This window comes from Scophthalmus maximus, chromosome 19 (genome assembly GCF_022379125.1).
Source record: "Scophthalmus maximus strain ysfricsl-2021 chromosome 19, ASM2237912v1, whole genome shotgun sequence".
NCBI classification, from domain to species: Eukaryota; Metazoa; Chordata; class Actinopteri; order Pleuronectiformes; family Scophthalmidae; genus Scophthalmus; species Scophthalmus maximus.
The window spans coordinates 8,625,442-8,640,841 of record NC_061533.1 but is presented as its reverse complement, the minus strand read 5'-3'; the positions used below and the strand labels follow the sequence as shown (position 1 = coordinate 8,640,841).

General features: G+C 40.1%; 2 protein-coding genes across 2 annotated transcripts; one reads left to right on the top strand and one right to left on the bottom strand.

Annotated features, from left to right (window-relative positions):
* Positions 1-479: 479 nt before the first annotated feature.
* On the bottom strand, positions 480-5,911 carry LOC118313796 (nicotinamide riboside kinase 1). Its single transcript, XM_035639657.2, has 9 exons — positions 5,512-5,911; positions 4,272-4,465; positions 3,603-3,693; positions 3,463-3,511; positions 3,006-3,177; positions 2,165-2,236; positions 1,896-2,002; positions 1,567-1,650; positions 480-1,083 (listed from the first exon to the last, which is right to left on the bottom strand). Exons 2-9 carry the CDS (start codon positions 4,298-4,300, stop codon positions 1,073-1,075), a joined length of 615 nt encoding a protein of 204 aa, XP_035495550.1. The 5' UTR covers positions 4,301-4,465; positions 5,512-5,911; the 3' UTR covers positions 480-1,072.
* Positions 5,251-15,051, top strand: ostf1 (osteoclast stimulating factor 1). The gene is made up of 10 exons (XM_035639656.2): positions 5,251-5,438; positions 9,950-9,996; positions 10,469-10,519; positions 10,805-10,868; positions 10,993-11,046; positions 11,322-11,429; positions 11,700-11,749; positions 12,552-12,630; positions 12,901-12,999; positions 14,055-15,051. Exons 1-10 carry the CDS (start codon positions 5,405-5,407, stop codon positions 14,111-14,113), a joined length of 645 nt encoding a protein of 214 aa, XP_035495549.1. The 5' UTR covers positions 5,251-5,404; the 3' UTR covers positions 14,114-15,051.
* The last annotated feature ends 349 nt before the right edge of the window (positions 15,052-15,400 follow it).

Sequence of the window (15,400 nt, the reverse complement as noted above, 5' to 3'; positions counted from 1 at the left end):
ATTAGATAGATACAAATATTGACTTGATTATTTTATGAAAGCCAGAAAGAAGGTATTTTTGGAGGTAGTGGATCAATATGGGCCGTGATCACACTTTCCATAATTTTTTTGTTGTTGCATTTTATTACATTTCCAAGGACAAGCACCTAAACTGGACACCCTAAATGCATAGATATTCTAATTCTCTCTGGTTTCATAATAATAAACAAAAATGACCGGTGCAATCGAGTGTTAAAATGTGACTTTGAGTTGTGACATTTCTTTTCTTGTCGTTTGAAACAACCAGAGACAGACAGTGCTTTGTGTTAGAGTCTCAGACAACTTGTGTAGAGAACAGTCAAAAGTTCAGATTTGTCTCCGTTGTACCAGATTCAACCACTAGGTGGAGACAACTGATATCATCACCAGACCACAGCAGGAAAAGATCATTGTATAATATTTCTAATATCCAAGTATGAGTGAGAGTCTTTAGCAATTAGTTCAGTTCAGCTCAGTACTTTATTCATCCCAAATGGGAAACTTGTTTTGCAGTACATTTATGTACATTTTCTATATTTAATTATGTGGAATTACATCACAAGTTAAGGTTATCTGTATATGTATATATAAAAAGAGATTTAAAAAATCCCCATTACATTTTTAAACATTCATAGATAACATTTTAAAACAATGAGCTGTGAGATGAACATATTGTAGCGTGTCGCAGAAATCCACTGTATGTCCCGTTTTCAGCACTGACTTCATTAAGTCACAAAACAACATATATTTGTTTGTTATGTTTTACCATACTGCATCCTCACCTCACAGCACTGACCACTAATGTCAAAGACATCAGGTTCCCTGTGATTCTGGCAGCCTCGGTCCAGTCTCCAGCTGTACAACTCCATATGCTGCAACTGCAGATCATTCTCATCCAGTGTTTTGTCTCTTACTCTTTTAAGGAATACTAACAATCAAATAAACCAAATAAACACTTGGTTTGGTGCTTTCAGACAGACGTTAGTCCAAAACGATGTACTTTCCTTATATCAGTGGCAGCAGCGGTCACCGTCTTGAAAAGAGTCCAACTATTTCAGTCTTTCTCTGCAAAACACGCCAAATCGAAAAGCTAATCAGACACATCAGAGCATCATAAGACAGTGTGTCAGCTCAACTAACTAAATGGTCTTTAAGAGTTTGTCCAAGGGCCTAAATGAATGAATAAATACATTCATATTCGTAATAACGAATTCAACACGTTCACATCCGACAAACAAAACACCGATTTGGTAGAACATAGTTTGAATGTCTTATGATTTCAATGCCACTTGTCTATGATGAATGGTTGTGTGTATTCACAGAACTATCCAAAGTTCTACAGTCTGGGTCTAAGTCTACAACCTTACTGTAACTATATTTGTGAATGTCCCAATTCAATACAACATTATAATTTTAGCAGGTTTTAGTATGCTCAAAATTCAAACAGTAGTAGTGTTAAAGTTAGTGTTAAAAACACTCAGAGCTGAAAGAAATCGAAATAATGTGTGAATGGTTGTGAGACCATATCCCAGCCTTATTACAACTTACCACTGAGTCTGTCTATTTCCCAACACACGTCTTTACACACAGCATCCAGCAGCTCTTCTTTTGGCTTCAGTCCGTCCAGAAATACTAAGAAAAAATAAATACTGAAAAACATTAATGTCATCAACTGTATTGTTTAACATAAGTTCAACTACTGCAGTGATAATAGTAAAATTATTCATCATCATTTATAAAGTCGATCCAGTACTGCTCCAATGATCACAGTTCCAATCCCATCAACAGATACTGAACACATTCATTTTTTACAATGAAAAGTGCTATATACATATATATTTTTATTATTATTATTATCTTAGAGACAGGACACCCACCGATTCCAGACACCATGTTCTCCATCTCCTGGCGGTTTTTTAGGTACATTGGCCACACGTGTCCGTCGAAGTAGCCAGGAGGATCAGGTGGCGTGTACACCCTCAAACTGTCAATCAGGGACGGCAACAGAAGTGAAATCATTAAGAGGAAAACTTCTTCTTTAGTTTTTTTAATTTTATTGCAGTTCAGTGCAAACAAAATACATTGCGAGGTACAGAAAACACAAAAAGATTTTTTTTTAAAGAAAAGAAAAAAAGAAATCTGGTACCTTCTTCTCCTCTTGCAGACATCGTAAGGTATATCCATGAAGTATCTTTTATCAAATAGCTCATTCAGAGGCCTGTAAAGATAAAACACACACATACATCAAAGTATTACAGTTACAGGAATATTACATTACTATATAAGTTTCTCGTGGTCAACAGTAATAATTTAAGTTACATATCGTATCGATTTCCTCTGTTGTAACTTAACAAAACAAACACTTAAATAATAAAAATAATTCTCATTGACTATTATAATTAAATTATTAGAATATTCATTCATTCATCGTCTACCGCTTTATCCATTTAAGGGTCGCGGGGGGTCGCTGGAGCCAATCCCAGCTAACATTGGGCGAGAGGCGGGGTTCACCCTGGACAGGTCGCCAGCCTATCGCAGGGCCACATACAGACACGGACAATCATTCACTCTCACATTCACACCTACGGTCAATTTAGAGTCTCCAATGAACCTAACCCCATTCTGCATGTCTTTGGTGTGTGGGAAGAAGCCGGAGAACCCGGAGAGAACCCACGCATACACGGGGAGAACATGCAAACTCCACACAGAAAGGCCCTGGTTGAACCGGGATTCGAACCCAGAACCTTCTTGCTGTGAGGCGAAGGTGCTAACCACTACACCACCGTGCAGCCTATTATTAGAATATAATTTTTAAAAAACATCTAATTTATTTTTCATCCAATTTCACATCACACCAACTGTATTTTCCCTTAAAATTGGGATCAAGTCACATAATTATTCTAAGGAATATCTGAGAAAATGATGGGCCCTGAATAAACTGTTCATAACTGAAATAAACACGATAAATTCACTGAACCCCTGTGTACCTGTAGTTGAAAATGAGGAATCCTTCTACTATCAGCACATACACGTCCTCAGCTTCGACCGTCAGCGTTGTGTCCTCTGGGTTCAGGCCTCGGCGCCTCAGGAACGACTCGGGATCTCGTCGCCACGAGTCGACCTCGCTCATCATCGTGTCCATGTGGAGAGCACTGAGCACTTGAACACACAGAACCCAGTGACACTACACAGATGAGAACAAACTAAAAAACGAACACAATCTCAATTTATATCCTCCAATTCATTCATGTGTTTTTTCATCTAAAAGGTAATATCTTTATTTTATGTCCCGACGTGCTCCAAATTGCCAGGAGTGAATCTGGTGGAGGAATTTTCAACTGAAATAATTCTTTCTTTCTTGGTCTAAAAGTAGTGAAATTTAAATATATCGTGGAAAATTAACATTACATTACAAACAGGTACATTTTACATAAGTGTCCTCACTGTCATATTGCTTAAACCCATTGCTGTCCACTGGTACTACAGAATCATCCTGAAGAAGAAGAAGAAGAAAACATCCACTGTGATCATTACATTTTCCAGCATGCGTAAAAAGCAGTGATATGATTTAAACAACAGTCTACCTTAAAATATGAATCCTGTGCAATGATGCAGCTGTTGGGTATCTGATGGTGCAAACTCTTGGAAAGAGTTGATTTTCCACCATTGGTCATCCTGAAAGAAAAAACACTTATCTCTACCATCTGTCCGGATTATACATTTTAAATGTGCACAAATAGCATTGGTAAAAGTTAAGGAACTGCAGACGTCAACATGGTGACAGTGTGTTGCTTGGGTAAAACAAGACAATGCATGTTGTGAATTCATGTCAGACTCCTCCCTCTGACTGCGTTTGCAGTGACTTTTCCTCTTGAGGAGCCAACTCTTATCAGTCTTTGCAGCCACATGGCTGTCACATGCTGTATTGATCTGCGGGGTGTCCCTGCTGCCCTCACTGCATGTGGCCAGTGTGTCATTTAATAATGTTGGGTCTAATGCATTTCCTACTAGTGCCCTTCACGACCTATTTTCTTGTCTCCATGTATTTCCCACTTACACAAAATTTGCAACCGAGAAGCATTGCAGAATCTCACACTGACGATATAAAAGTGGGACATTTGAAAAAAACGCAGAGTTACTTGTGTTATGACAAATACCACATAGGCATGAAAAATGCTATTTGAGGTAAACAGGCCGCCTGAGGAAAGTAAATGACATGTATTGAAGTTTGATGCTCAGTCGTCCCGACTTACCCGCCGACTCCCACCACCAGTGTCTTCATTTCAGCTTGATGTGCTGCTCATGTATATAAAACGGATACTAGCAAATTACCAAACAGATTATGTGCAGACCAAACTAGAACATGTGTTTTTTTCTGCAACCGCTCCGACCTGCACTACTTCTTCTCCCATTTCCGCTCCTGACCGCTGCTCATTCGCTGATGGAGCTGCTGACGTCACCCATGAAAAAAAAAGACAAACAGGAGAGAACATGACAAAGACAAAATACGGTTTCAAACAATAAAGTTTCACTTCATCAAAAACCAAGTAATATAGCATATAGTGTTAATACTAATCTTACCTCATGAACATAAGACAAAAAACATAAAAGTAAATTCCAAAAAAAAATCCAAATACCAATGCAATAATATTCATATGCTTGAAGTAAATATGAATATTTACTTCAAGTAAAAACTTCAGATAACACAAGCACCAATAAAACACACAATAAGAGTATTTAAAATGAGAGATCTAAAAATAAAAACTCACTGATAGAAAGATCAAGGTTTCCATACAAAAAAAAACACCATTAGGACGTTTAAGAAAGTTATGCAGAGAACGTAAAGATTACAGCGGTGATCATAGAATAAAAGAAAGAGAAATAAATGAATAAGAATAAACAACACGTTTTTAAAGAAAAGAAAAGTACAATTAAATGGAGCAAAAAATTATAAACAACTTGCAAAAACAAAATATCATCAATCATTAATAACGACCACACACACAAATCCACACACACACACACACACACACACACACATACATATATACATATATATATATAGTCAAAATGTTTCATTTATTCATTAAAGTATGGAGATTGTCTCGTTTTTGTAGCAATGCCTCCAGCGGCCATTCAGCGAACAGCAGTTTTTTGTGCACTTCCGCGTTTCGCCTTCGCATTCTTTGCGCATGCGCGGCCTAACTTCTCCGCCGCCTCGCTGAACTTCCTCATTGGCACCAGCGGATGACACAAACACACACACACACACACACACACACGCGCGCGCGCTCTCTCTCTCTCTCTCTCCAGCGTCGTTCCTGTCCGAGGAACAACACACCGCGCGTCTCGTCTCGGGTTGGTTCTAACCTGCCGAGCCTCGCAAATGTCGAAGCCCCCTCCCAAGCCGGCCAAGCCAGGTAAGACCGAACGTGACGGAGAAGTGTTGTTTCCGCCAGGACAACACACACGCACACACACACACACACACACCTTGATGGCGGGCGGGTGGTGACCACCTCCCGTCAGTGAAATCCGCACATTTCTGTCGTTTCATAGTGTTGAACTTTTATGACGACGCCCTGGATCTCGTCTCTCCATCAGCATTGGGCCTTTGTGTGTGGCCGGAGCGACAAGTGTCTCCTTCACTGCTGATCGACACGACGGGCCTGCGCGACTTCCCCTATTTCCCTCCCTCTGCCATCGGGCTGTAGGTCGGAGGTGGAGATGAGTGATGAGTCTGTTTGGTCGCTGACATTTCGCCCTGAACGTCCTGCAGGCTCAGTGTGTGGTGATGTGTCACCTCGTCCTTCCCTCGGATTAGGAAATGTGCCCTGTTGCTCACACGATGTCAGGTGTCATGTCATTTCCCCCTCATTTTGAATATCGGTGCTTTGCTTTAAACTTATTCGAAAGTAGATGGAGCAAAGGAAAACCCAACACTCAAGATGTTTTGCAGTCGAATCTATTAATATATTATGCATATTAATGCTTAAGCCTTATAGTGACAGGGGACTTATTCATCATCCAGCCAAAGGTAGCCGACCTCTTCAAATGACTGACCATCTTGTGCACAACTCAATTCATCGTCATATTCAATTTGCAATAATACGTGGCGAAGAAAAGCTGAGAATCATCTCATTTGAAAATCAGGAAGTGATTTTTTTTTTTCACTAGTTTTTTTTTCAGGACTGACAATTGTCACATTTCAGTCGTTGCTGATTTCTCTGCAGAGAGTTTCAGCTCTACTTGCAACACCGTAGAACGCTTGCTTAACATTTGGCTAATTTCTATTTCTATTACATAAGACAAAGTATCCCTATCAATTTGGACTCAAAATGTAGTAAAAAAGAGCAATTTTAAGGTTAGTGTGAAGCAGAAATTGCATTTAATTAGGTCCCCCCCTTCAACAGCCCTGCGGGAAATTACAACCCGTGTGAAGGTCACAATGCTCAATTTTGTTGATACCGTTTTAGGGACGTGTTGATTTATTTGGATGATCATTTTCTAGGGTGTAGTTTGTGGAGTCGCTGCTGCTTCGTACTGTTTTTTTCTACTGGCAGGTGTTTCGAATATTCAGCATTCCTGCATTGACATACACAAAATGAGATCAAATTTGAGAGACACTTTCATTATACAGTAATGTCTCCAAGTGGAGTGTTATTTTTCAGGTCACGTGTCACAATCAGAGGTTAAAACAAAGGTCAGGGGTTGAGAAAAAGGTTCACATGGAGGCAGCAGAAAAGAAACCATCTTCTCATTTGTAGTTAAAAGCTGTGAAGCAGCACATGATGTCCTACTCTTCATGGTTATTCATGAGTGAACTCCATGACACCAGGTGAGATCGTCCGTCGTGACAGATGGCTGCTCGGCGTATTGTAGGAGAGCTGCCGAAGTCGCGACTGATGTGGCTTAAATTATGCAATAATTCACGCGAAGACACAATTTTGAGAATGAAAGACAATACCGACCGATTGCACGGGACATCCCAGAACTCAGGTGTTGGTTACCTGAATGATGCAGGATTCACCACCTGCATGACTTTTGCTCGACTGTGAGCAGCTTAGAGTAGATATGTTTAAGCTGCAGGTGCTGATTCAGGAGATGTAAGTACAGTGCCTGGGTCAAGTAACTTTGCTGCAAAGATCACAATTTGAGCTGAATTAATTGATTCATTGATTGGTTGATTGACAGAGAAATAATCAGGAATTATTGCAGTAATCAATTTATAATTTTTTTAGAATTATTTTAAGCAGAAAATGTTGAAATTTTCTCAGGTTTGAGCTTCTTAAAGAGCGAGATTTGCTACTTCATATACTTTAACAGCGAATATCTTTGGGTTGTGGACTTTCTGTGGGACATTTGGGGAGGTCACCTTGAGCTCTGCAAAGTTGTGGAGGTTGTCATTTTGTGACAGTTGTTTTGACATTTTTTTGTCAACCAAACAATGAAACGATCTGCAGGAAACATAATCCCTACAAGTAGAAATTGATGATCGAAATCATTGGTACGTTTAAAAACATGATCATTTCTGGAGCAATGACTCTTAAGGGAGGCTTTGTTTGTTTAGGTTTCTGCACTTGGGCCTCAAACAGGAATGGAGGATCAAGCAGCCGCCCAGACAAGACTAGAGCTGTTGGAATTGCTATTGCAATAAAATGACACCGATGGAAATCATCGATTCAAAAAAGCACAGTAAAATGGAATGAATAACGTTTTGTTCTCGCCGAGGGTTGTTTTTCATCTTCAAACCTTTGAATGTGCCCGGGGCCATTTTAAAACACAGGGAGAACCTGGACCAGTCGGCACAGGCCTGTGTGTGTTTTGGGCGACATGACCGGGCCTGCAGAGGAGACGTGCCTGCTGCGTTGAACAGAGCTGTGCCTGTGCAGCGACTCAGACCCTTTCTCATTCTGAGTCACTGAGGCGGTGTGTTCGCTACATAGGAACTTTGAGTAACGGCAGAGGGGGAGTTACGTCTGCCCAACAGTCAGGCCCTGTTAGCTAACGCAACCCACTCACCCAACCTTAACTGTCTGGTATCAAACATTTTGAAACATATCACAGTAAACGCATCAGGCCCTTCAATATCCATCAGCAACTTTATCTCACCTCGTCTGAATTCTGGCTTGTTATGATTATCAGTTTTGGCTGTTGTTTGTTAATGTAACCGGTACAAATGGACATTGTTGTGCAAGTAACGCAATGTACCAAATACCACTGCAATAATATTCATATTCTTACTAGTATAGGGCTTTCCTGAAGTCACACGAGGCTGCACACATTCAGGCAATAATAATAAAAACAAAAGTGTCAATTACGCACCAATAAAACAATAAGAGAGAAATAAAAATAAAAACCCACTGATAGAAATAAAAGACATCACTTGATGTGATCTGTGTGTTTAGTAAAGCCTGACTGATATTGGTCGGCCAATATTTGCCTATTGGAAACAATTGGTATCTTTGTCTGTGCTACCCGATGCAGAAAAATATGCTCAGGGTACTTTTGAAATTGCATCATCACATGATTTGTCCAGCTGAGCCTGCCTCAGTCTGGATTGTTTACAATCATGTCAGCGCTGTCGTCTGCACATGTAGCAGAGTGAGTATTACAGCTGAGCGTATATATGTCACAGTAAGTTCCTATCTAGTGAAATATATTGCTGGAAAAGTTAATAAACAACAACCCAACAATTTTCCCAGACTTTGTAGCCTCCATCCCTGATTATGCTTTAAAAAAACATTTTGCAGTGAAACAACACAATGCACAACATGGCTATATACATGTGTTTATATGTGTGAAAGCATACCATTGGCACAGCCAATAAGGGCATTTACAATAAGGCAAATCCTTGTAAGGGAAGTCATTAGATGATTATCAGATGCAGGGAAATCAGGAGCATTACATGACATGCTTCATGCTACTTGCATTAAATAAAAACAAAAGCTGGTAGGCTACTTTGGTTTTGATGTTACTAGCTTAGTGAATTTTGTATAATGTATGTGCTGAACACTGTTTGTAATTTAAGGTTTTGTTTTGTCCCATAAATAAGTAGCTAGAAGGATTGTTTGGTCCTTGGTCCACCAAGAAGCTTATGTTTTCACCAGTCGGTTGGTGGGTTGGTTGGTTGGTTGGTTGAGTGGTTGGTTGGTTGGTTGGTTGGTTGGTTGAGTGGTTGGTTGGTTGGTCGGTCGGTCGGCCGGCATCATTATTCATTACGCTAAATAACAACGGATTTCCACAAAACTAGGGGGAAGGATGGGACACGGGCCGAGAAAAATACCATTCAACGTTGGTGCAGATCGAGGAATTTTTCATCACTTTCTTTAACGTTACGAGATGGGGAATCTTTTTTGACATTTTCACCAATTTGGAAGGGAATCATTCATGGATCTTCATGACTGATATCTAGTTCGACTTGATTCAATGCAAGGGGACTGTTGGGCCTTGGTGGTATGCGCTCTATTCAGTGCCATTCTAGTTTAATAATAGGTTTGTGCATGTCCCTGTTTCTCTAAGTTATTTTGAAGGTCTCCGTGAACTAGGCCACAACCACCCAGGCAGCATTCCAGCAGCACACAGGACGACCAGCTTTATGTTCTCGTCCCTGCACACTGCGTGTTGAAATGTTGTTGGCTGTATATAAGACTTGCTGCGTGCTCCACGCTTGCTGGCGCTTATGTGAATCGATGGATGAAGTCTCACACTGATTTTATTGTACGCGTGACGGGAATTTACCATAAAATACAGCAACGATCTTTGCCACTCTCCTGCAGGCTCGTTTTGATGAAACGTAGCTGGTTCTTCTGCAGTGTAGTGACAACTGTTTCTGTTCTGTGTGTTCGACACTCACACAGAGGAAAGTGAAGTGGACTATGTGTTCGACACATTTTCACCTTTTGTCGACCTGTGCTTTTTGCTTCACTAGGCCAAGTCAAGGTGTTCCGAGCATTGTTCACCTTTGACCCCAGAACGGTAAGAGCTTTTTGTTTAAGGTGGATTTGTTTTTCTAATATTTGCTGACCAATATTTGCCAAAGACCATTTGTTGAGTCGTTTTAAATAAGTTGAACTATTGGTTAATCTGATATGAGATTAATTTACATGAATTTCAATACATGAAATTACTGTATATCCCAGTTTATTTGCTTACTTTTTATATAAATATTTGTGTTCATTAAGCATAATTTTATGTATTTTTGAACAATTTCTATACTTTTTGTTTGTTTTCATTAATACTTGTTGAGATAAAAATATTGAAATATATTGAAAATGTATATTCCAAAAAACAATGACAAGTATAAAACATACACCACCAGATTGAAGAGATGGAAAGATATGATATGGGAGAGGAAAAAGTGGGTGAAATGTAACACAAAGGTCAAACTGCTGTGAATTACCTTCCAAGCCAACTTGCATTAATATTTATTGTTTTATTTATTTTTCAGCCGGACGAGCTATACTTTGAAGAAGGTGACGTCTTGTACATCTCTGACATAGTAAGTAAAAACGTTTTAATTATCTGCAGCCCTCATGTCCCATCCCTTCTTCCTCTTTCTTTTGCACTCTTTGCATTTTTTCATTTTCCATTGGGCCACAGTTGCACACTGTGTCATTTCTCCCTTCCATTTGCACTTTTCTCTTCCGCTTTAATTCCAATATTTTCTTTGCATTTATTCTTTGTTCCGTTTTTTATTCAGCTTTGTCCTGTTTATCTCATTTGCTTCAGTGATTAGTTTTTTATTTGGGAAAAAAAAGGATTTCTGCATTGCTGTTCTCCTCAGAGTGACACTAACTGGTGGAAGGGGACATGCAGAGGAAGGACTGGACTAATTCCAAGTAACTATGGTGAGTAGAAAAAATAAATACCAAGATTAAATGTCAATGCACGTATGTGTTATATTTCTTAATTCAGGCATTTGTAATTTACCTTTCAACAATGCACTAATGCTCTTGTTTTGTGTTTTGTCAGTGGCTGAGCAGGCAGAGTCGATTGACAATCCAATGCACGAAGCAGCCAAACGAGGTGCAGCACCTGTCCACACTCTCAAACATTTCCTTGTGTTCTTTTATTTCTTTCTTTTATTATTTATATATGTTTTATTATTATTTATCAAGTGTCTTTTATGATGTCTGTTGTTTTTTTCTATGCGGCACTTCCTTTTAATCCCAGACAGTCGTGTCTCTGTAGTAGGCTCCTTCTACAGAGCCGTTTCACTTTTTCGCAGTATTAGTAACCAATCATTCAAATCTATGTGTACTTTGTGTGTATATGGGACATATATGTGTGTATTTAAACAGGAAATTTGTACTGGCTAAGGGAGTGTGTGGAGAACAATGTCGGAACAAATGGGCTGGATAAAGCAGGAAACACTGCCCTCTACTGGGGATGCCACGGAGGACACAAAGGTAATGATCACTGGTTATATAAAATGTACCATTTCATTTTTTGGTGTATTGCAGCTTCTTCTAACAAAATACACTGTAAAAGATAAAATGTTAAATTGTGACATACAGGCAGATTTGTCTGACGGCAGAAGTGATTTATACAAAAAACAGGAACTTGCTCTATGGACTTCAGTGCCCCTCCATCGTTCCCGCATGATTGTTGTGTGAAAGGTGTCGTTAACTCTTCAATCCGTCACTTAATACTTCTCCTTTTTTTCTTTTCTTTGTCAGACGTGGTGGAGCTGTTGCTAACTCAGGCCAATGTGGAGCTCAATCAGCAGGTGATTAGATATCTACCATCGGGTTACTTACTTATTTCAAACGGCTGACATCAAGACACAGCAGCATTAAATAAGCAAACATCCATCTTTTAAATGTTCGATCCAGTCGGGGTGTTTTCCGAGCAGAGATAGGCTCGTGACAGTAGAATTTTAATTTTTTAATAAATCATTTGAGGAAATCAGAGAAAATAAATGCTTCCATACAGGAAACGAGGGGTTTGACGAGTGTGAGAATCATGCCACGGCCCCTCCACAACAATGGAAGACTTTGGGCTGATGTCTCCGCTGTCAACACCGTCATCAAAACATCAAGAATTTGAGAATCTTCGCCAAAATGTATTTGTTTAACAGGAGTAAGAATGATGATAACAAAGACCCTTAATACATGAAGTATCATGTGTTTAAAGAGACAGCGTGTGATTGACACTTTGTCATGCTACGAAATCTCGGCACGGCGAAATAGAACAGACGGCACCGAGTGGACAATCTGCTGTCGGGACTCCTTTTAAACTTTTTTCAGGAATTTGTGTAGGCTTAAATATTGTAAATGACAAATAGACCAGTGTATCCATTTCAGCTGGAATTACAGACACTGGAGTTGCTTCTCCAGTCTTGAAGGACTACATGCTACTGAAGCTGCCTAGCAAAGAAGGTGTTAGTAACCAACTCCATTGTATAGCCACAGTTTGGGTCTCGCCTCGGGGGTGTGTCCACACGTCTTGGTCGAATAATGTCAAAGTTAATGCTTTTATGCTCGTCAGGGTGTCTGTCAGTGATGATGATGATGTTTTTTGTGCTTCAGAATAAACTTGGGGACACCCCTCTGCATGCTGCCGCCTGGAAGGGCTACTCTGACATTGTGGAAATGTTGCTGAACAAGAGTGAGTATCTTAACGACGTCTCCTTATTTGATTCGTTTGATTTATAGAAAAAATATATGAGCAAGCTGCTCGTCCTCTTTATTTGGACAGGGAACAAAACAGAGCAGAAATAAGCAGATACAGTCCCAAGAAAACAACTAAATATGTGTGTGTGATTCCAGATTGAAGAAAGAATAACCACATTTTGTTCAGTTCTATCTTTGTGTCAGGGTGCGACTCTGTGTGTGTAGTTTCTATTTTTCTTTTAAGTGTGAATTTTTTTTATTTCAGATGCGAGGACAGACATCAGGAACAACGAGAACAAGCTGGCTCTGGAGATGGCCACCAACGCCCAGTGTGCCACACTTCTCAAAAGGAAGCAGGGAAGCAGTGAGTACGGCTGCCACCAGAGGGCAGCCTCGCAACACTCATGCAGACAATAGCACTTGGTCAGGTCATACATTCAGAACACATTGGCCTTTTCGCCCCTGAGCTCTAAACTGTCAGTGGATGGAGACTGTCTGGTTTTGTCATAATCCCAACTGGTTTGACATGCACACTGTGCTCTCCGCTGCGCATCTTCTGTGACGCTTCAATCAGTGAATAGTCTTCTCAGAATTAACCTCAAAACTGCAGACAGGTAGCAATAAACCTTGCGTGTCAATCGTTGCTTTCAGACGTGGACTGAAGTCCGGACATTTTCCTGAAATTTTCCGGAAGGGCTATAATGTGACAGCGCTAATGTTGTCTGCAAATGTTGCTCCGGACATTTTCTGGAACTTTTCCTGACAGACATCCAGTAAAATTTCCAGAAAATGTCCAAGTGTACAGCAGGAAAACCACTAGAAGAGTCGCAGTTAGCGAGTGGGCGTGTTGATGACTCTACAAAAAAAACACTTTGCTTTATGCAGAAAAATTACGGTCATGTCCTGCTGCTCTGCCCGGACGTCACAGAATGATCCAGGGGGTTTCCTGTTGGTGTGAACCAGCTTCTGACTCTGTCAATCTGCTGCTGCTTTTGTAATATGAGAACAGCAAAACTCTGGACCCAACGTTTGGGGATATTTTCTAGAGTTCATGTCTGAAAACAGCTTATGAGACACACTGTCTTACCCATTGACCTGTTCCCCCATGTCTCGTTTAAACGGCATGAAGTAGGGATATCGTGTGTGATCAAGTCTTTGTTGTTAAGCAGGAATGAGGGATCAGAGCTGAAGAGGCTACAAAACTCAAAGACCACCTGCAGCGCTGAACCACATAGTGTTATGGTTCATTCATATCATGGATGAGACTCCGCTACAGGGATCACTCTGTAGACGACACATGCCTCTGGACCTAATTTTACAGTAGATGCCATAGACGTTAAATCACTAATATCCTAAGGCGTATAAGTATTAAAATACTACAGTATACCTGTCGTCAACTGTTACTTTGTCCTCCCACAGATGTCACCCGCACACACAGCAACGCTGAGGAGTATTTGGACGACGAGGATTCGGACTAAGCTCGCCCCCGATGAAACATTGCCACCGTCTTCCATCTGTCATAAGTGGACCTTGGAGAGTTTTATTACAGACCCCCAAAAACTGGATTTGCTGCTCTGTCTTCAACTGTAATTCCATTTGAGCTCTATTAATTTGTACGAACACCTCAGTTCACCGCCCTCGGCGTCACATCAGCGTAAATGTCAAAGCGTTGAATTAATGCGGTTTCACAGTTTGCCCGCTTTTTCCAAGCTCATTTCCACGTGTGAGGAATTTGTCTCGGAGCATCCGTGGCACACGGTGGGCTGAGGGCAGAATATACAGTGTGTGTAGTAAGCAGAAAAAGGGACCAATGCTCTTGGGAGCACATTCTGAGCGTATGCAGATTACGATTAACCCATTTACACGGAGAATTAAAGTGCCAGTGCAGATTAAAAGATGGATGAGATCTGTTGTTTTGTAAGTTTCCAAACTCCACTTAGATAACCGAACTACAGATTCACCGTAAAGGAATTGGAAACAATCGTTTTGCAGTTTATTTACATTTGGCATAGTTTATATCTATGCATGCGCATTGATGAGGCGAAGGAAACAAGTGTAAAAATTTGCCTCATGAGACATTTCCCTGTGTTTTGTACTCAAATGTCGTGTGTCACTAAATGTGCATGAATGACCCCTAATAGGGGCCATTTATGGCAATAATCCTCCTTCACAATGCCATGAAAAGTCACCTTTCACTGTTTGTGCTGCATGTATTTTGGTCTGTGTTATAACATTTCCACTGCTGTTACACATCTAGCAGTTCAGCATAACAAAAAAAAAAGAATCTATGTCCTGGGTTACACATTAAGTCTTTCGTCTTTCAAGCTTTTGATGGTTTGATTTCCATCCTGGGAGCAATTTTCTGGTTTCAATGCTGCTTTCCTACAAATTCTATTAAAAAAAAGAGTGCCTTAAATATGTGTGCAACGAGTGAGTCGTTAGATTTGTATCAATGTGAACATGTTATGGATTTCTTTAAATGATTTTGTTCTAGACTTCTACCTGCTTTGTGTTCAATCTGCAATAAAAGATTTTTTTTTTAAACTAAAATGTCACATTTAGCAGACATTTTTAAGCCAGACAAACAGCACGTGTCTGTCAACATTAAGACTAAATGCTGGCAAATTACAGAGTCTGTGGATTATCATAAGTCAAAGCTTTTTACTAACCAAAAGTGTACAAACAAATCTTTTCTATACATAGGATATAGGACGATACGATTGTCGACTGTATATCGATGCAAGCAGGACTGCCTGCTAGTAAGT

Excerpts from the sequence above, each read along its gene's own strand:
- LOC118313796 (XM_035639657.2), bottom strand. The coding sequence starts at position 4,300 with ATGAAGACACTGGTGGTGGGAGTCGGCGG. Across the intron at positions 3,694-4,271 it reads CTGGTGGTGGGAGTCGGCGG|GATGACCAATGGTGGAAAAT; the intron begins GTAAGTCGGGAC and ends TTTTTCTTTCAG. Across the intron at positions 1,651-1,895 it reads GAACATGGTGTCTGGAATCG|TATTTCTGGACGGACTGAAG; the intron begins GTGGGTGTCCTG and ends ATTTTTTCTTAG.
- ostf1 (XM_035639656.2), top strand. The coding sequence starts at position 5,405 with ATGTCGAAGCCCCCTCCCAAGCCGGCCAAGCCAG. Across the intron at positions 9,997-10,468 it reads TCACCTTTGACCCCAGAACG|CCGGACGAGCTATACTTTGA; the intron begins GTAAGAGCTTTT and ends TTTATTTTTCAG. Across the intron at positions 12,631-12,900 it reads GGAAATGTTGCTGAACAAGA|ATGCGAGGACAGACATCAGG; the intron begins GTGAGTATCTTA and ends TTTTTATTTCAG.